The sequence below is a fragment of the Oncorhynchus kisutch genome, linkage group LG11 (assembly GCF_002021735.2).
Source record: "Oncorhynchus kisutch isolate 150728-3 linkage group LG11, Okis_V2, whole genome shotgun sequence".
NCBI lineage: Eukaryota > Metazoa > Chordata > Actinopteri > Salmoniformes > Salmonidae > Oncorhynchus > Oncorhynchus kisutch.
In genome coordinates, this window is record NC_034184.2 from 29,222,798 (window position 1) to 29,244,367 (window position 21,570).

The 21,570-nt window shown below is 41.7% G+C and overlaps 1 protein-coding gene across 4 annotated transcripts in view; it reads left to right on the top strand.

The window, feature by feature from the left end:
* The window catches only part of LOC109899778 (zinc transporter 6), an 87,493-nt gene that overhangs the window by 40,461 nt on the left and 25,462 nt on the right, over positions 1-21,570 (top strand). For 3 of the 4 annotated variants that reach the window (XM_031835599.1, XM_020495302.2, XM_020495301.2), the window contains 2 exons: positions 8,230-8,272; positions 8,457-8,522. In XM_031835599.1, coding sequence (XP_031691459.1) covers positions 8,230-8,272; positions 8,457-8,522 — 109 coding nt within the window. Of the gene's footprint in view, positions 1-5,827; positions 5,947-8,229; positions 8,273-8,456; positions 8,523-21,570 lie in introns of those variants that run through there. The other variant, XM_020495303.2, reaches the window with a different exon arrangement.

Genomic DNA, 21,570 nt, shown 5'->3' on the forward strand with positions numbered 1-21,570 from the left:
CCTTTGCAGAAAAACAGCCCCAAAGCATGATGTTTCCACCCCCATGCTTCACAGTAGGTATGGTGTTCTTTAGATGCAACTCCGCATTCTTTGTCCTCCAAACCCAACGAGTTTTTACCAAAAAGTTATATTTTGGTTTCATCTGACCATACGACATTCTCCCAATCTTATTCTGGATCATCCAAATGCTTTCTGGCAAACTTCAGATGGGCCTGGACATGTACTGGCTTAAGTAGGGGGACACGTCTGGCACTGCAGGATTTGAGTCCCTGGCGGCGTAGTGTGTTACTGATGGTAGGCTTTGTTACTTTGGTCCCAGCTCTCTGCAGGTCCCCCCATGTGGTTCTGGGATTTTTTGCTCACCATTCTTGTGATCATTTTGACCCCACGGGGTGAGATCTTGCGTGGAGCCCCAGATCGAGGGAGATTATCAGTGGTCTTGTATGTCTTCCACTTCCTAATAATTGCTCCCACAGTTGATTTCTTCAAACCAGGCTGCTTACCTATTGCAGATCCAGTCTTCCCAGCCTGGTGCAGGTCTACAATTTTGTTTCTGGTGTCCTTTGACAGCTCTTTGGTCTTGGCCATAGTGGAGTTTGGAGTGTGACTGTTTGAGGTTGTGGACAGGTGTCTTTTATACTGATAACAAGTTCCAACAGGTGCCATTAATACAGGTAACGAGTGGAGGACAGAGGAGCCTCTTAAAGAAGTTATATGTCTGTGAGAGCCAGAAATCTTGCTTGTTTGTAGGTGACCAAATACTTATTTTCCACTATAATTTGCAAATAAATTCATTAAAAATCCTACAATGTGATTTTTCTGGATTTCTTTTCAAATTTTGTCTGTCATAGTTGAAGTGTACCTATGATGAAAATTACAATTGCACAATTGGTGGCTGACTAAATACTAAATACTTTTTTTAGCCCCATTGTAATATAGGCTTTCTAGGGTAGACCAGGGCTTGTGACTTCATGCTCCAGATTGGATGGTGGGGGCCCTGGAATTCACGTCATGTCATGATTTTTTTTTTTTATCACTTAAATTATAAAAAAGGGTGGTTTAAACATTTAATAAAAATCACTTTTGTCACATCTGTAGTGTGAGTGTGTGTGCTCTCAGCTCTCAACGCTATGTAGCATGCAGCCCTGAGTGTGTTTCCCTGGTCCCCCCCCCCGTGGCTGTCAGCACAGGCCCAGACCAGCAGCAGCTTCCTTTGCACGGCTCCCATTTCCCCTGCCAGGTGTTTCTATGTAGTAAGTCAATAAAGCTTTTAGTTTACATATGGAGCGATTTATTGTTGTTTTAATGTGCCACGTCGACAGACACCCGAGATGCCCCGGTCGATGCGTGTTTCTCTGCGCAATGACAGTCCACACAGCTGCAGTTAGCAAATCTCTCCTATCTGAGATACTGTGTGTGTATACTAGGGTTGAATATTTTCCAGGTATTTTACAAATGTTCCATCCCAAGAAAAATCACTTTTCTCCGGGTTAACCTGGTACTTCCCGACCAAACCATAAGTTTCAGTTTAAAGCATATAAATAGGCTTTGATTGAAAATACAGGGCTGATGAGCCATACATTAAATACATTTTATGAGCCCTACATTAAAGATATTTTATGAGCCCAAGCTCGAAAAGCCCAAATGATTGTGCCGTTATCCAAGAGAGCATATAGCTAGGGCTATATGTTCTCTCAGCTTTTTCATGGTTTGAAAGAGGTGCGTAAATCCAGTCCAGATAATACAATTCACACTCAAAAAGATTAGCCTACTGGAGCTTTACCCAAGAGAGCATATCTGAAATGTAGCTAGCTATATGCTCTCTTGGGTAAAGCTCCAGTAGGCTAATCTTTTTGAGTGTGAATTGTATTATCTGGACTGGATTTACGCACCTCTTTCAAACCATGATAAAGCTGAGAGAACATGCGATTCTGGTGCAGCACATGTGGCCTACAAAGTTACAAGTAGAGGTCGACCGATTATGATTTTTCAACGCCGATACCGATTTATCGGCGGATTTTTAAATAATTATATAAAAAATATAATTGTTTTTTTTAAATAAACATTATTTTAAAAATATATATATTTAATTTATTTGTGACAATTAATGGCAATTACAACAATACTGAATGAACACTTATTTTAACTTAATATAATACATCAATAAAATCTATTTAGCCTCAAATAAATAATGAAACATGTTCAATTTGGTTTAAATAATGCAAAAACAAAGTGTTGGAGAAGAAAGTAAAAGTGCAATATGTGCCATGTAAGAAAGCTAACGTTTAAGTTCCTTGCTCAGAACATGAGAACATATGAAAGCTGGTGGTTCCTTTTAACATGAGTCTTCAATATTCCCAGGTAAGAAGTTTTAGGTTGTAGTTTATTATAGGAATTATAGGACTATTTCTCTATACCATTTGTATTTCATTAACCTTTGACTATTGGATGTTCTTATAGGCACTTTAGTATTGCCAGTGTAACAGTATAGCTTACGTCCCTCTCCTCGTCCTTACCTGGGCTCAAACCAGGGACACATCGACAACAGCCACCCTCGAAGCATCGTTACCCATCGCTCCACAAAAGCCGTGGCCCTTGCTGAGCAAGGGGAACAACTACTTCAAGGTCTCAGAGGGAGTGAAGTCGCCGATTGAAACACTATTAGCGTGCACCCCGCTAACTAGCTAGCCATTTCACATCGGTTACACCAGCCTAATTTCGGGAGTTGATAGGCTTGAAGTCATAAACAGTTCAATGCTTGAAGCACAGCGAAGAGCTGCCAGCAAATGCAGGAAAGTGCTGTTTGAATGAATGCTTCTGAGCCTGCTGCTGCCTACCACCGCTCAGTCCGACTGCTCTATCAAATATCAAATCATAGACTTAATTATAATATAAGAACACACAGAAATACGAGCCTTAGGTCATTAATATGGTCAAATCCGGAAACTATCATTTCGAGAAAAAAAAAGTTTATTCTTTCAGTGAAATACGGAATCGTTCCATATTTTATCTAACGGGTGGCATCCATAAGTCTAAATATTGCTGTTACATTGTACAACCTTCAATGTTATGTTATAATTATGTACAATTCTGGCAAATTAATTACGGTCTCTGTTGGAAAGAAATGGTCTTCACACAGTTCGCAACGAGCCAGACGGCCCAAACTGCTGCATATACCCTGACTCTACTTGCACAGAGCGAAAGAAGTGACACAATTTCTATAGTTAATAGTAATTAATGTTAGCAGGCAATATTAACTAAATATGCAGGTGTAAAAATATATACTTGTGTATTGAATTTAAATAAAGGCATTGATGTTTATGGTTAGGTACACATTGGTGCAACGACAGTGCTTTTTACGCGAATGCGCTTGTTAAATCATCACCCATTTGGCGAAGTAGGCTGTGATTTGATGAGAAATTAACAGGCACAGCATCGATTATATGCAACGCAGGACAAGCTAGATAAACTAGTAATATCATCAACATTGTGTAGTTAACTAGTGATTATGTGAAGATAAGTTTAATGCTAGCTAGCAACTTACCGTGGCTTCTTTCTGCACTCACGTAACAGGTAATCAGCCACAGTCTCCTCATGGAGTGCAATGTAATCGGCCGCAATCGGTGTCCAAAAATGCAGATTTACCGATTTGTTATATGAACTTGAAATCGGCCCTAATTAATCGGCCATTCTGAGTAATCGGTCGACCTCTAGTCACAAGTGTAGGCTAGCAAATTTTATTTTAATTTGGAAATATAATTTGGCCTATTGTTATAATTAGTAGGCTGATACAGATATGCCTTTTCATAATATTTCCCCTAATGTTATTAGCCTACCTCCTCTTTCTCTCTCTATTGTTGCTTCATTGCTTTCTCGCTTTCAACAGTTAAGTGAAATATGTTTCATTGTCTTTATTTTCATCATTCTAATGACATGCTTGAATAATATAGGACTAGAATTAGATGCAGACGGCTTTCACTTCTCTTCATGGCCTTCCGAGTGGCGCATCGGGTCTAAGGCACATTGCAGTGCTAGAGGCATCACTACAGACCATGGTTCATTTGCAGGCTGTGTCGCAACCGGCCGTGATCGGGAGTCCCATAGGGCGGCGCACAATTGGCCCAGCGTCGTCCGGGTTGGGGGGGGGGGGGGGGGTGCGTCATTGTAAATAAGAATTTGACTTGCCTACTAATACTGACTTGCCTAGTTAAATCAAATTTAAGATTGAATGGTTATTGGTCTGGATAAATAACTGCTATAGTCTACCGCCATCGTGCGTTCACTCTTCTTTCAATCTACCTGTGAGTTCTATTGGCTGCTGTATTTAACATTCAGCAAACAAGAGCTAGCGTCCCTCTTCCAATAGTCTATTGGTAAAAGAAACGCTACAAAAACAATGCTCAGCAAGCTATTCTAGTATAGCTTTTCCTGCATGGGACTCCAAGAGCTAAGGAGTGTTTTTTTGTTTTAGGAAGAGAGGCCATTGAATTTATTACCTGAAAGATGTATATGGGACATCTAGATTAATCCTGTAGATATCCTATAGATATCTATATTTTTTGGATGGAATTGATGCGGAGAGAGAGAGAGAAACTGCTCACTCATGCTCTGATTTAAAGCAATGATATTTGAGTGATAGGCTGTTTTAAAATGTAGGCCTACCTGTCACAAGAAAAAAAGTTACCATGATGAGATGATAGGTTTACATCCATTGTAAACTGCACTCCAAACTGAGATGGGCTCTCTGTCCCCACCATGAGCATTGATGATTTGATCATGCAGAGAGAAGGCCATAGAGAAGACAGATTTAGTCATTGTATATCATTTAACAGTTCCATTTCACGTCATGCTGTTGATATAAAAAATGTATTATAATTGACCGGTTTCTCTGAGTTATTTATCCCGGGAAAAGGGACTAGTTTTGGGCGGTTGATCTCAGAAACTGTGTTCCCGCCATTCAACCCTAGTGTATACCTGTGTGAAATTGTCTATGCGCCAAGGCAGATAGGACCCAACTTGGCCTGGCCCAGGGAAAGGTGATACACAACAATGGTCCAAAGGCCCCTTTTAACGTTTGCTTATCCTCCGATAACCAGGCAGCACTTAATGCCGTTAATGGATTTTGTTCCCTGGGGTGGGTGTGACTGATGGGCTGGGGCTAGGGGGTGAGGATGGGCCTGCGGCTAGGGGGTGAGGATGGGCCTGCGGCTAGGGGGTGAGGATGGGGCTGTGGATAGGGGGTGAGGATGGGGCTGGGGATAGGGGGTGAGGATGGGGCTAGGGGGTGAGGATGGGGCTGGGGATAGGGGGTGAGGATGGGGCTGGGGAAAGGGGGTGAGGATGGGGCTGGGGATAGGGGGTGAGGATGGGGCTGGGGATAGGGGGTGAGGATGGGGCTGGGGCTAGGGGGTGAGGATGGGGCTGGGGCTAGGGGGTGAGGATGGGGCTGGGGGGTGAGGATGGGGCTGGGGATAGGGGGTGAGGATGGGGCTAGGGGGTGAGGATGGGGCTGGGGCAAGGGGGTGAGGATGGGGCTGGAAGGTGAGGATGGGGCTGGGGCTAGGGGGTGAGGATGGGGCTGGGGCTAGGGGGTGAGGATGGGGCTGGGGAAAGGGGGTGAGGATGGGGCTGGGGCTAGGGGGTGATCAGACTTGTTTGAACTTCGGCTCTGCAGACATCATTAAATATGCAGCTCCCGGGTCATATTCCTCCACTCTGCTCCTTTTTATCTCCCATTGATCAGGTCTACAAACATACACAAATGACCTTTAATCTGGACACGTTATGCTTCACATATTGGGTTCAGCTCCGGAGGGAGCCAAAGTTATGACTAATGTACTTGTGCTGCATGATACCAGACAAGTGTTTTGAGTGCCAGTGTTTGTGTCCATGATATTTGGAGGGAAGTCTATTTAAAAACAAAAGAGAGCAGAGACAGTCATGTGGGTAAGTGTATAAACTGCTTAGCGTTAAACTCATTCAGACAATTGGGTAGCATATGTGTCCTAACGGATGCAATGTGTCGTGAATTGAACACTGTGTGATGGATGTAAAGTATAATGTAAAGGTGCTGAGCTGATATGGCCGGAAGAAAATCTCACCCTCTATTGTTTTATTAAACATGGTCCGGTCCGTCTTCTAATCATTGAGTGAATAGACCATGCCTAGCACCAGGGCTCATCCAATTGGATAATTTATTTACCAATAGGCAAGTCTAGCCTATGTCCTCCCTGATGTTCTAGTACATTCACATGATTAAAACCTAATGTTAATGCCTGTACCACAGTGGATTTTATAGGATTGGACCACAGTTGAAAAGCCATATGGGATGATACCCTATTTGAGGTGATCTCATGTACCTGTTTGCTCTGGCAGTGACACAGTCACTGTGGCAGCGTGGCCTGGACAGAACAAGCAGAGCTCAGTCAGTCCGATAGATCCACTGGGTGAACGGATAATGGATTACGTCAACTCAATTTAGTCAACATGGTAGAGCAGTGTGAAAACAAAATGTTCCTCTCCATGCAAAGCTTTGCTAATCTCTCCATCATATTCGGCTTACATAAAGCCGGGTTTGGAGGCCGGCAGATATCACTCTGCCTCCACCTCTGTCTCCTCCTCGCCATCCAGCCTACTGCTTCTCTACAGCGCCCCCTAGGACCAGGGAGTTTACTCCATGTGTTTTTTAAAGTATAGATACATTGGGGAGCAGTAGATGGCTGGAGACTGGTTAAGGCCTGTTCACTGAGTATTCACAATTACTGACTTTGTTTATGTGCATGCGTGGGAGTTGGCATTTTAACTTAGACACCACAGCTACACTGTCATCTCTACTGGATAGGAATAACACAGTTTTTGTCAACCATAGGATATTAATGTTTGTGTGTCCGTGAAATGGCTGGTACACTAAAGGTGTTACGACCGACGTATCATTATAGAACATTTGTCATGTTGATTGACAGTATATTCAATTGTGGTTTATCTCACCAAAATAGGCTATATTCTTTCAACTGGTGTATTGCAGCTACCAGCTTCACACTTAACCTGTAGTGACACCCCATCCTGTGAACGGGACCGTTGTCATCATCTGACACTAATTAGCATAACGCAACGGACATAAATCTTCCTAGAAAATATTCCTATTCATGAAAATCACAAGTGAAATATATTGGAACACAGCTTAGCCTTTTGTTAATCACCCTGTCATCTCAGATTTTCAAAATATGCTTTACAGCCAACGCAAGACAAGCATTTGTGTAAGTTTATCATAGCCTAGCGTAGCATTATGCCTTGCTAGCAGCAGGCAACCTTGTCACGGAAATCAGAAAAGCAATCAAATTAAATAATTTACCTTTGATGAACTTCAGATGTTTTCACTCACGAGACTCCCAGGTAGACAGCCAAAGTTCTTTTTTCCCCAAAAATATTATTTTTGTAGGCGAAATAGCTCCGTTTGTTCTTCACGTTAGGCTGAGAAATCGCCCGGAAATTGCGGTCACCACAACGCCGAAAAATATTCAAAATTAGCTCCATAATATCAACCGAAACATGGCAAACGTTGTTTAGAATCCATCCTCAAGGTGTTTTTCTAATATCTATTCGATAATATATCCGTCGGGACAATTAGTTTTTCAGTAGGACCGATTGGAATAATGGCTACCTCTGTATTTTACGCGAGAATCTCTCTCGGAGCCGCAATGTGGCTGCCTACGGCTATTCTTCAACAGAAATGCGTAAAACTACTTGACAATGCTGTAGACACCTTGGGGAATACGTAGAAAGCGTAAGCTCGTTGATGGTACATTCACAGCTGAATAGGGAGTCATTGGAACGTAGCGCTTTCAAAACCTGGGGCACTTCCGGATTGGATTTTTCTCAGGCTTTCGCCTGCAACATCTGTTCTGTTATGCTCACAGACAATATCTTTACAGTTTTGGAAACGTTAGAGTGTTTTCTATCCAAAGAGTGTTTTCTATTCTATTTCTAAACGTTAGAGTGTTTTCTATTCAATTATATGCATATTCTAGCATCTTTTCCTGACAAAATATCCCGTTTAAAACGGGAACGTTTTTTTAATCCAAAAATGAAAATACTGCCCCCTAACACCAAGAGGTTTTAAACGTGTTGCGATAGCTTTTACAGAGCAAAAAAAAATATTTCATTGATTTCTATTATAATAATTTCAAGTAAAATATAGCACTCACTGATCATCTATTTCTTTCATTTCAGCCTTAACTGCATTCACGTACCTCACCATCTTCGATCTCTTCAGGTGAGTAAGTGGGAATCCTGGGTCTCATTATGTTTTGTCATCGCTGTCTGAAGAAGTTTTACACTAAGCTAAGTTGTGTACCTAACATTTTGTGTTGAGCTCTTTTTACTGCTGTGCAACTGCTTGTGTTGAGCTGTTGTTGTTAGTCATGATGACTTATGTGTGTGTACCTGTTGGCCCACAGTCTGATCACCTGTTTGCTGAGCTCTTGGGTGGCAATGAAGAAGCCTAGTCAGCTCTTCTCTTTTGGGTAAGTCCACTAGCACACTGATTCTACAGTAGCCCCCACTGTTAATCTTGATTTTAAAAATGTAGTCATTAGATGATCGTGTTTCCATTGGCCTGTATTGATTATTAATAATATGTGTGGTGTTCATTTGTGGTGTGTATGCATTAATGTATGTGATACAACACTTACATACCAACACAGCTTAGGTTGTTTAAGCCCCTGGGGGTACGACAACGACTATGGATCTGTCTCCGTCTGTTCGCACGTTAGTTTACAAAATAACTCTGATTGGCCCAAGGGATGCTATAGTAATTGACTGAAATTCCAAACTTTGAACAAACATATCTCCTGTCCCATTTGAGCTACAGTCATGAACAGCAAGTTTCCTGTTAGGACCTATAAGCTCCGGCAATTAGATTTTCTGGCAAATTATACTTTTTGTCCCCCACAATTGTGGTGGGGATTAGATTAAAAAATATATATAATGCTGCTACTCTTCCTTCCTATATGATTCGATGACACTACATAACTGCCTGGTATATTGTCACAAAACTTGTCACAATTTTTTTTTTTTTACATAAATGTGCATGCATTAGATATTCTCAACTTTGTTTTTTTGCGAGTACCTGATAATAATTTAAGCGAGTACTCACAGTGAAATAATTTTAAATGCCCTAGGAGTGTCTTACATGCCTACTGTATAGAGACCGTTTGCATAAGTGTAAACGATCTACAACAGTGGATCGATGTGAATATTTCAGTCAATTCATTGACATGGGACCATTCTGTTACTTTCAGTTTGGTCTAGCGAGACTACTATCAGTATAACTGTCTCTCGTCTGCCCATAAAAATAAATCCTGTTTATATCAATGCTTCTTCCTATCAAGCAGTGGAGTCCGTTCTCTGACATCCCGTCCATTTTGAGCTATCAAGTTTTGATTTCAAGTGAGGGGAAAAAAATACTTCGTTTTTTTGTTGTCTCTCTCTCTCATTAATCCATGCAACATACATTTTAATAATTGTTACGAATTGGGGGCGAGGGACAACATGTTTACTGTTGCCTTGATGGGGTACGACAGTTGAACTAAGCTCATGCGGCATCTCTAAGTTATTTTCTTCAGTAATCAGTGGGTACATATCATAAGTCCCCCCCAAAATTATGTAGCAACTGCTGATTGCCCCTTTACAGCTGGAAAGGCTTCAACATTGGTATAAATGTACAAGAGTATATGATCACATACTGAGATATGGAATTTGAGATGTATTTTTTCCCTGACATCAAGGGGACCCCCATTTGATTTTGTTAGTTATAATTTTAACATGGCATAAATCATGGCAGAATGTGTAGAATTTCATGAAATTCGCTTTAAAACAGCAAATGTTTCTCTCCGGCCCATGGCAAAATGAGTAGAATTGCATGAAATGATTAATACAATTACTAAATTCTCTCCGGCCTATGGCAAGATGTGTAGAATTGCAGGAAATTAACTTGAACAATTTTAGGGTGGGGGGGGGGGACCAAATCGTGCTTAGGGCCCCCCAAATGGCTCACGGTAGTACAGTACTGGGAGCCACGCTCCACTTCTCTGTTACTCTCTGCTCAGCCCCTAATGCAGTATTTTGCATTTTATTTGGATCCCCATTAGCTGCTGCCAAGGCAGCCAATACTTTTCCTGGCATCCAAACAGGAACAAAACAATATATTGCAACAAAACAATAGTCTACACTCTCTGTGAACTTGGCTAGGCTGAGCAGGCGGAGCTGGGGGTGGGGTCAATATCGAGCCTTTGTTTTACAGGGGTGTGTTTGGGTTCAACTAAAGGGTCTGTTTGCAGTTCTGGCAAACACCAGAGTGACCCAGTGACATTTGGATGTTGGCTTGACGGCCCCACAGAATGGGACATGGCACTCTGTTGCCCAAACAACCCATTAGGCTTCATTTTGGGGATATGCGATGCCTCGCCCTCTTTTTGTGTTCTGCTTTTTGTGGCCAGTGCTATGGTGTGTTAGCAAAACAGAAGTTGGGTATGCAACATTTTACACATGAGTTTTATTTTGATATTCTAGTTGCCAGTAGACATCAACCCAACTGATGTAGTATTGTATTGTGGTTTGTCTTTGGGTTTTGGGCAGACCACTGAGGCTGAAGATGGCGTACTGGTTTGTATCCCGGTCAGGGGAACAGTTTTTGAAGATGAATGGTCATTTGTGTTATCTGGGATTAAAATGATACATTAGCACTTTCATTAAGGCTTACAGGGAATTGTCCTGTGCATCATGTCACCCAGTCTCAAAACTCATACATTGTATGTTGTTTTATTTATGGACATCTATTATTGTTTCACAGAATGTTTATATTTACCTCTCTGTTGAGGTTTTCATAAGACACAATGAGATCAGTGACAAATGTTTTGTTAAATCTATTTTCAAGGATTTTAGTAGTCTTTCAGTAGTTTAAATGAAAATGCATGAGTCAAAGCACCTTCTCTGATGTCAGTCATGTGTATTTTCAGTTATGTCAGTTTGCTTGATTGCTCATGTATTGTGTGTATTCAGTGTGGGTGTGTGTTCGGTCTTTATTTGGATAGTCCATCTGTAGATGCTTCTTGCATTGGAATATTGAATTCTGCTTATATTATCATGCTACACCACAATAAACGTAACATTCAAATGCTAAGACTCCGAGATCATTAAGTGCTTTTGAAAGTTGTAGCTTATCTCTGCTGCTCTGTATCAGCACAATGGACAGCGCCCTCCAGCTAGGTAGTTTGGGTAATGAATATAGGCTACAAGATAGATAGGGCAATTCACAAATTACAAGCAGTATATTTGAATGCAGCTGTACACACAGCTGTCTTACCAAAATAATGCAAACTAAATGCTGAAAGTACTGGCCTAGTCATTTATGCATAAAAACAAAAATACTGAATAGCAGTTTGCCTTAGAATACCGACAACTGTGAATGCAAACCAAATAAAACAGCGGTGCCAAGTAGTAGCGGTGCCGAAATATCAGATCAAAAAGGCATGACAATCTATATTTAGGCTAGTTACATTAACAGTAAACAAACACAGTAAACAAAAGGTGAATGGAGATCCAAATAACCAAAACATAGTCTACAGTCTACTACAGTGAGATGCAGCCAGTAGGGCTGGGTGGTATACTGTATTTTACTATATACAGTGGCATGCAAAAGTATTCACCCCCTTGGCATTTTTCCTATTTTGTTGCCTTACAACCTGGAATTCAAATGGATTTTGGCTGGGTCTGTATCATTTGATTTACACAACATGCCTACCACTTTGAAGTTGCAAAATATTTTTGTGAAATAAACAAGAAATGAGACAAAAAAACAGAACTTGATCGTGCGTAACTATTCACCCCCCCTAAGTCAATACTTTGTAGAGCCACCTTTTGCAGCAATTACAGCTGCAAGTCTCTTGGTATGTCTCTATAAGCTTGGCACATCTAGCCACTGGGATATTTGCTAATTCTTCAAGGCAAAACTGCTCCAGCTCCTTCAAGCTGGATGGGTTCCGCTGGTGTACAGCAATCTTTAAGTCATACCACAAATTCTCAATTGGACTTAGGTCTGGGATTTTACAAGGCCATTCCAAGACATTTAAATGTTTCCCCTTAAACCACACAAGTGTTGCTTTAGCAGTATGCTTAGGGTCATTGTCCTGCTGGAAGGTGAACCTCCGTCCCAGTCTCAAATCTCTGGAAGGCTGAAACAGGTTTCCCTCAAGAATTTCCCTGTATTTACCTCCATCCATCATTCCTTCAATTCTGACCAGTTTCCCAGTCGCTGCCAATGAAAAACATCCCCACAGGATGATGCTGCCACCACCATGCTTCACTGTGGGGATGGTGTTTTCTGGGTGAAAAGAGGGGTTAGGTTTGCGCCAGACATTGCATTTTCCTCTCATCTGACCAGAGTACTTTCTTCCATATGTTTGGGGAGTCACCCACATGCCTTTTTGGCGAACACCTAACATGTTTGTTTATTTTTATTTTTTGTAACTACCCATCCCGGATCCGGGAGAATTGTCATCAACTGACACTAAGTAGCAACGGACAAAAAAATCTTACTAGAAAATATTCATATTCATGAAATCACAAGTGAAATATATTCAAACACAGCTTAGCCTTTTGTTAATCACCCTGTCATCTCAGATTTTGAAAATATGCTTTACAGCCAAAGCAAGACAAGCATTTGTGTTTATCGATAGCCTAGCATAGCATTATGCCTAGCTAGCAGCAAGCAATCTGGTCAAGAAACTCAGAAAAGCAATCAAATTAAATCGTTTACCTTTGATGAGCTTCGGATGTTTTCACTCACGAGACTCCCAGTTAGATAGCAAATGTTCCTTTTTTCCAGAAAAAAGTTAGTTCCGTTAGTTCTTCCCGTTTGGCTGAGAAAAAGACTGGAAATTACAGTCACGACAACGCCGAAAAATATTCCAAATTAGCTCCATAATATCGACAGAAACATGGCTAACGTTGTTTATAATCAGTCCTCAATGTGTTTTTCAAATATCTATTCCCTAATATATCAACCGGGACAGAGCTTTTTTCAGTAAGACCGGGTGGAAAAATGGCTACCTCTTGTCTTTTGCGCGAGAAATACACAGAGCCATCAGGTAGACACTGACGCAATGTTGTTGCTCAGGCTCATTTTTCTAAATAAAAGCCTGAAACTATGTCTTGTGATGCTAGACACATTAAGGAAGCCATAGGAAAAGGAATCTCGTTGATATCCCATTCACTGCTCAATAGGGAAGCATAGGAAGGGACTCTTATTTAGAAACCGCTGCGTTCCTGATTGGATTTTTCTCATTCTTTTGCCTGCAATATCAGTTCTGTTATACTCACAGACAATATCTTTACAGTTTTGGAAACTTTAGAGTTTTCTAATATGTCAATAATAGTAAAGCCCAGTTCTGTGGAGTGTGCGGCTTAAAGTGGTCCTATGGACAGATACTCCAATCTCCGCTGTGGAGCTTTGCAGCTACTTCAGGGTTATCTTTGGTCTCTTTGTTGCCTCTCTGATTATGCGTTCCTTGCCTGGTCTGTGAGTTTTGGTGAACTGCCCTCTCTTGTCAGGTTTGTTGTGGTGCCATATTCTCTCCATTTTATAATAATGGATTTAATGGTGCTCCATGGGATGTTCAAAGTTTCAGATATATTTTTATAACCTAACCCTGATCTTTACTTCTCCACAACTTTGTCCCTGACCTGTTTGGAGAGCTCCTTGGTCTTCGTAGTGCCACTTGCTTGTTGTTGCCCCTTGCTTAGTGGTGTTGCAGACTCTGGGACCTTTCAGAACATGTGTGTGTACCTACCTACCTCCCTCCCTCCCTCCACCGGGGCCTCCCACAGGTTGTGAAACGCGCAGTATTAAATAGAGCCATGACTACATGTAACTCTCTGCCACCCCAGGTAACTTAAGCTAGCAATAAAAAACATTTTTTTTAAAGAGATAAAATAACAACTTACTGCACAAGTGGAGGGTGAAGGGACACAGCCATTTTATATCAATCATATTCAATCAATCAAATTAATTTATAAAGTTATTTTTACATCAGCAGATGTCACAAAGTGTTTATACAGAAATCCAGCCTAAAACCCCAAACAGCAGGCAGCGTTGAAGCACAGTGGCTAGGAAAAAATCCCTAGAAAGGCAGGAACCTAGGAAGAAATGTAGAGAGGAACCATGCTCTGAGGGGTGGCCAGTCCTCTTTTGGCTGTGCCGGGTGGAGATTTTAAGAGTACATGGCCATTAAGGCCAGATTGTTCTTCAAGATGTTCATAGATGCCCAGCAGGGTCAAATAATAATCACAGTGGTTGTAGAGGGTGCAACAGGTCAGCACCTCAGGAGTAAATGTCAGCTGGCTTTTCGTAGCCGATCATTCAGAGGTCAAGACAGTAGGTGTGGTAGAGAGAGGGAGAGTCAAACAACAGGTCTGGGACAAGGTAGCATGTCCGGTGAACAGGTCAGGGTTCCATAGCCGAAGGCAGAACAGAAACTGGAGCAGTAGCACAAACAGGTGGACTGGGGACAGCCAGGAGTCATCAGGCCAGGTAGTCCTATGGCATGGTCCTAGGGCTCAGGTCCTCCATTAGGGGAGGAAGATGGGGCGAGAGAATTAGAGGGAGCATACTTCACACAGGACACTAGATAAGACAGGAGAATTACACCAGATATAACAGATTGACCCTAGCCCCCCGGTACATAGACTATAGGAGAATAGATACTGGAGGCGGAGACAGAGGTGCGCCATCAACAGACCACCAACTTACTACCCTGAGACAATGCTGAGTATAGCCCACAAAGATCTCCTCCACCCGAAAAGCCAGAGGGGACGCAAAACCGGAAAGGAAGATCACGACAGTGACTCAACCCACTCAAGTGACGCACCCCTCGTAGGGACGGCATGGAAGAGAACTAAAATACAGGCTTCCAGTGTAGGCCATTTTGGGGCTTCACCATGTTTTATTGAAATGTTCAGCTCTGTGTCGTCCGCATAGCAGTGAAAGTTGATTTTCAGAAAATTTCCGAATGACATCACTATGAGGTAGAATATTTAGTGAAAACAATTGTGGTCCTAAAACAGAACCTTGAGGAACACTGAAACGTACAATTCATTTGTCAGAGGACAAACCATCCATGGACATTGACTGATATCTCTCCAACAGATAACTAAACCAGGCAAGAACTTGTCCGTGTAGACCAAATAGGGTTTCCAATCTCTCCAAAAGAATGTGGGGATTGATGGTGTAAAACGCTGCACTAAGGACTAGGAGCATAAGGACAGATGCAGAGTCTTGGTCTGACGCCATTAAAAAGGTAATTTACCACCTTCACGAGACCAGACTGAAGCATTTCGTATACATTATTTGTCTTTTGGAAGGCAGTGAGTTGATACATAATTGAAATTGAATTCTATATGGGCTAGAGGTCGACCAATTAATCGGAATGGCCGATTAATTAGGGTCGATTTCAAGTTTACATAACAATTGAAAATCTGTATTTTTGGACGCCGAATTATTATTTTATTTTTTATTTAATCTTTATTTAACTAGGCAAGTCGGTTAAGAACACATTCGTATTTTCAATGACGGCTTAGGAATGGTGGGTTAACTGCCTTGTTCAGGGGCAGAACGACAGATTTTTACCTTGTCAGCTCGGGGATTCAATCTTGCAACCTTACAGTTAACTAGTCCAACTCTCTAACCACCTGATTACATTGCACTCCACAAGGAGCCTGCCTGTTATGCAAATGCAGTAAGCCAAGGTAAGTTGCTAGCTAGCATTAAACTTATCTTATAAAAAAACAATCAATCAATCATAATCACTAGTTAACTACACATGGTTGATGATATTACTAGTTTATCTAGCGTGTTCTGCGTTGCATATAATCGATGCGGTGCGTATTCGTGAAAAAGGACTGTCGTTGCTCCAATGTGTACCTAACCATAAACATCAATGCCGTTCTTAAAATCAATACACAACTATATATTTTTAAACCTGCATATTTAGCTAAAAGAAATCCAGGTTAGCAGGCAATATTAATCAGGTGAAATTGTGTCACTTCTCTTGCGTTCATTGCACGCAGATTCAGTGTATATGCAACAGTTTGGCCCGCCTAATTTGCCAGAATTTTACATAAATATGACATAACATTGAAGGTTGTGCAATGTAACAGTGTAACAGGAATATTTAATATTTAATACATTTGATTGATGTATTATATGAAGTTAAAATAAAAGTGTTCATTCAGTATTGTTGTAATTGTCATTATTACAAATACATATTAAAAAATTGGCCGATTTTAATCGGTATCGACTTTTTTTGGTCCTTCAATAATCGGAATTGGCGTTGAATAATTATATTCGGTCGACCTCTAATATAGGCCAATAGTTTTTTACATTATCCGGGTCAAGGTTTGGCTTTTTCAAGAGAGCCTTTATTACTGACACTTTTAGTGAGTTTGGTTTCCAGAGGTTATGGAGACCTTTATTATGTTCAACATAGGAGCACCAAGCACAGGAAGGAGCTCTTTCAGTAGTTTAGTTGGAATAGTGTTTAGTAAGCATCTGGAAGGTTTAGAGGCCACGACTATTTTCGTGAATGTGTCGAGATGCATGATTTAAAAAACTTGAGTGTCTCCATTAATCCTAGGTCCTGGCAGTTCTGTGCAGACTCAGGATAACTGAGCTTTGCATATATATGCAGATTCAAAGAGGAGTTTGTAATTTGCTTTCTAACTATCATGATCTTTTAATTGAAAAAGTTCATGAATTCATCACTGCTGAAGTGAAAGCCATCTTCTCTTGGGGAATGCTGCTTTTTAGTTAGCTTTGCGACAGTCTCAAAAGTAAATGTTGGGTTGTTCTTATTCTCCTTAATTATGTTGGAAAAATAGACTGGTTGAACAGCAGTGAGGGCGCTTCGATATTGCACAGTACTATCTTTCCCTAGACAGTGCCATTTCCGTAAAAATGTTCTGGAAGATTGCTACAGGACTTTGGTATTTTCCATATACCATGGAGCTCATTTCTTAAGACAAATGTTTTTTGTTTTTAAAGGTGTGACTGCATCTTCAGTATTACGCAAGGTTAAATTTAGATGCTCAGTTAGTTGGTTAACAGATTGCTCCGATGTCCTTGGGTAGGTGGAGGGAGTCTGGAAGGGCATTAGGAGTCTTTGGGTTCTCTGAAAATGTATAGCATGGCTGTTGATAATCTTTGGTTGGGGTCTGAGCAGATAATTTTTTGCGATTGCAAACGTAATAGGATGGTGGTCCGATAGTCCAGGATTATGAGGATAAAAAAATGTATTCAAAATATGTATTCCTCTGGACAAAACTAGTTCCAGAGTATGTCTGTCACAATGCGTAGGTCCGGAGACATGTTAGACAAAATCCACTGAGTCTGATGGCTGCGAAAGCCTTTTGGCGTGGGTCTGTGGACTTTTCCATGTGGATATTGAAGTCACCAAAAAATATCAGCCTTGACTACAAGGACCAATAGGAGTATTCGGGAACTCAGTGAGGAACGCTGTATATGGCCCAGAAGGCCTGTAAACGGTGACTATAAAACGTGATTGAGAAGGCTGCATAGATTTCATGACTAGAAGCTCAAAATAAGTTATTTTTTGGGTTGGTAAATTTTGTTGTTGGAAATGTTAGCAACACCTCCGCCATTGCAGGATGCATGGGGAATATGGTCACTAGTGTAACCAGGAGGAGAGGCCTCAGCATGCTTGAGCCATGTTTCAGGCCAATCACATCAAGGTTATGATCAGTGATTAGTTGATTGACTATGACTGCCTTGGAAGTGAAGGATCTAACATTTAAGTAGCCCTATTTTGAGATGCGATATGAGAATTTCTTTCAATAATGACAGGAATGGAGGAGGTCTGTATTCCAGTGCGATTGCTAAGGCAAACACCGCCATGTTTACTTTTGCCCAACCTAGATCAAGTCACACAGACGCTGTTTTAATGGGGATAACTGAGTTGACTACACTGACTATGCTAGTGGCAAACTCCACTAAACTGGCAGGCTATCTAACAACCTGCAGCCTGGCCTGCACCCTATCTCATTGTGGAGCTAGAGGATTTAGAGCCCTGTCTATGTTGATAGTTAAGATGAAAGCACCCCTCCAGCTAGGATGGAGTCTGTCACTCCTCAGCATGTCATGCTTGGTCCTGAAAGAGCGCCAATTATCTACAAATTCAATCTTTTGAGAGGGGCAGAAAACAGTTTTCAACCAGCGATTCAGTTGTGAGACTCTGTAGGGCAGAAACAATTACTCAATGCCGGCACATCTTTCTAGCTAATTTACAAGCGGAAGCTATGTTGCGCTTGGTGATCTCTGACGGTTTCATCCTAACATAGTTATCCACGTCGGCACCAACAATCCCTATACAATCTACACTCGCCAGTTTTGGACTCAGCCAGCAATCTCTTCAGATTAGCCTTTGCGTTGGTAGCCCTGCCTCCATGATCGCTGAATGTTTGTTTTTTTGTCTAATATTATGGGTATTGGAGTCGCCAATGACCTAGGGTTTTTAATTTGCCACGGCCAATGGTGGGAGGCTTTGGCGACTCCGACCCCGTAACCGGTGGAGGAGAGACCTGAGAAGGCTTGGCCTCTGACTAACTCGTTGCTTAATGGGGAGAACCGGTTTAAAGTTTCTATCGCCTAAATGAGCGACTCCAGTTGAGCATGCCGACAGCATTTCTTTCCAGAAGCCTTGAGAAAATTCTCAGACTGCGTGGATTGTGCGGGGGGGGTGTATACTACTATCTGTACTTACTGGTGGCACAGACGTTGTTTCTTCCTTTCCTACTCTTAAATTTCCTTTGCCTAACGATTGCATCTGAAGCTGGGCTTGCAAATTGGCTATCCTCACCTTAAGGCAGTAGTTCTCCTGCATATTATGAGTACAGTGTCTGCAATTAGATGGCGTTAATGTTATTACTTTGCTTTTTTGGCACGTGGAGGTTCTATAGAACCATGTCCAGATAAAGCGTCCGGGGTGAAAAAGTTCAGCAAGCAAAAACTAAGACGTTGGTTAATGTGTTAAATGCAGAGTTCTGATTAAACTGTTATTAAAAGTAAAAAATAAAACATTTGGCAGGTAACCAAGTAGCAACAAATAGCACAGCAGCACGGATACAATCTGGAAGTGTGACATATTGTAATTTGCACTATACTATGTATTAGACCTAGATATTGTATGTACATTCGTGGCCAAAGGTTTTGAGAATGACACAAATATAAATTTTCACAAAGTTTGCTGCTTCAGTGTCTTTGGATATTTTTGTCAGATGTTACTATGGAATACTGAAGTATAATTGCAAGCATTTCATAAGTGTCAAAGTTGATGCAAAGAGTCAATATTTGCAGTGTTGACCCTTCTTTTTCAAGACCTCTGCAATCCTCCCTGGCATGCTGTCAATTAACTTCTGGGCCACATCCTGACTGATAGCAGCCCATTCTTGCATAATCAATGCTTGGAGTTTGTCAGAATCTGTGGGTTTTTGTTTGTTCACCCGTCTCTTGAGGATTGACCACAAGTTCTCAATGGGATTAAGGTCTGGGGAGTTTCCTGGCCATGGACCCAAAATATCAATGTTTTGTTCCCCGAGCCACTTAGTTATCACGTTTGCCTTAAGGCAATGCGCTCCATCATGCTGGAAAATGATTGTTCGTCACCAAACTGTTCCTGGATGGTTGGAGAAGTTGCTCTCGGAGGATGTGTTGGTACCATTCTTTATTCAAGGCTGTGTTCTTAGGCAAAATTGTGAGTGAGCCCACTCCCTTGGCTGAGAAGCAACCCCACACATGAATGGTCTCAGGATGCTTTACTGTTGGCATGACACAGGACTGAAGTCAGTGCTCATCTTGTCTTCTCCGGACAAGCTTTTTTCCGGATGCCCCAAACAATCGTAAAGGGGATTCATCAGAGAAAATGACTTTACCCCAGTGCTCAGCAGTCCAATCCCTGTACCTTTTACAGAATATCAGTCTGTCCCTGATGTTTTTCCTGGAGAGAAGTGGCTTCTTTGCTGCCCTTCTTGACACCAGGCCATCCTCCAAATGTCTTCGCCTCACTGTGTGTGCAGATGCACTCACACCTGCCTGCTGCCATTCCTGAGCAAGCTCTGTACTGGTGGTGCCGCGATCCCGCAGCTGAATCAACTTTAGTAGAAGGTCCTTGCGCTTGCTGGACTTTTTTGCTCGCCCTGAAGCCTTCTTCACAACAATTGAACCGCTCTCCTTAAAGTTCTTGATGATTCGATAAATGGTTGATTTAGGTGCAATCTTACTGGCAGCAATATCCTTGCCTGTGAAGCCCTTTTTGTGCAAAGCAATGATGACGGCACGTGATTCCTTGCAGATAACCGTGGTTGACAGAGGAAGAACAATAATTCCAAGCACCACCCTCCTTTTGAAGCTTCCAGGCTGTTGTTTGAACTCAATCAGCATGACAGAGTGATCTCCAGCCTTGTCCTTGTCAACACTCACACCTGTGTTAACGAGAGAATCACTGACATGATGTCAGCTGGTCCTTTTGTGGCAGGGCTGAAATGCAATGGAAATGTTTTTGGGGGATTCAGTTAATTTGCATGGCAAAGAGGGACTTTGCAATTCCTCTGATCACTCTTCATAACATTCTGGAGTATATGCAAATTGCCGTCATACAGCAGACTTTGTGAAAATGTATATTTGTGTCATTCTCAAAACTTTTGGCCACGACTGTATCTATTGATATGTAGGCTGTGTGAAGTTTTAAATGTATGTATTTCATTCCTTAACTAATAATGTCCGGTACTATGTTTCATGTGGACCCCATAAAGAGTAGCTGATGCTTTTGCAATGTGGATCCTAATAAATACCAAAGCATATTTAAAACGTGTATTATTCAAAAACATTCAAAACCATCATACTGTCAATAATGTGAAAAATATTGTGATATGATATTTTGGCCATATCGCCCAGCCCTAGCAGCCATGTACAGCTGTCTTGCCAAATAAATAGGCCTATACAGGCCCGCTTCAAGCATGGAAAATCATGCCACTTGCTCATGAGTTCAGCAACACGTTGTGAAATGGCACAATACAATTCTGTGAATCAAATTTGACCAACATAATCAATTAAGCAATGCCACCCTACCATAGAAACGCTTCCATTATATACAATTAATTTTACAGAAACGGAAACCAATAGGCTATCAAGAAAACCATAATAGCATCTGCAGTAACCAAGTGTTCCAGCCACAGTCTTCCTATGAACCAGTTGCTATAAAGTAACATTTTTGGATAGAACCTGCGGCTGGGGTAGGATTCTAAGCTAACCTGGGCTAGCTCCTCTGTTCCAAGATAATCAGGGACAGTTGGAGGTGGAGGCGGCTTTGGAGCCATTATCCTGGCTGCGCTTGTGGACGGGTGGGTAGGCTCTCAACAAGGAGTTAACTGGAGCTCGTCAGCGGCCTTGGTGGTTTGATGCTGCTGCTCATCACTCCTTCTCCTTTGTTTGGGTACTTTGGCAAA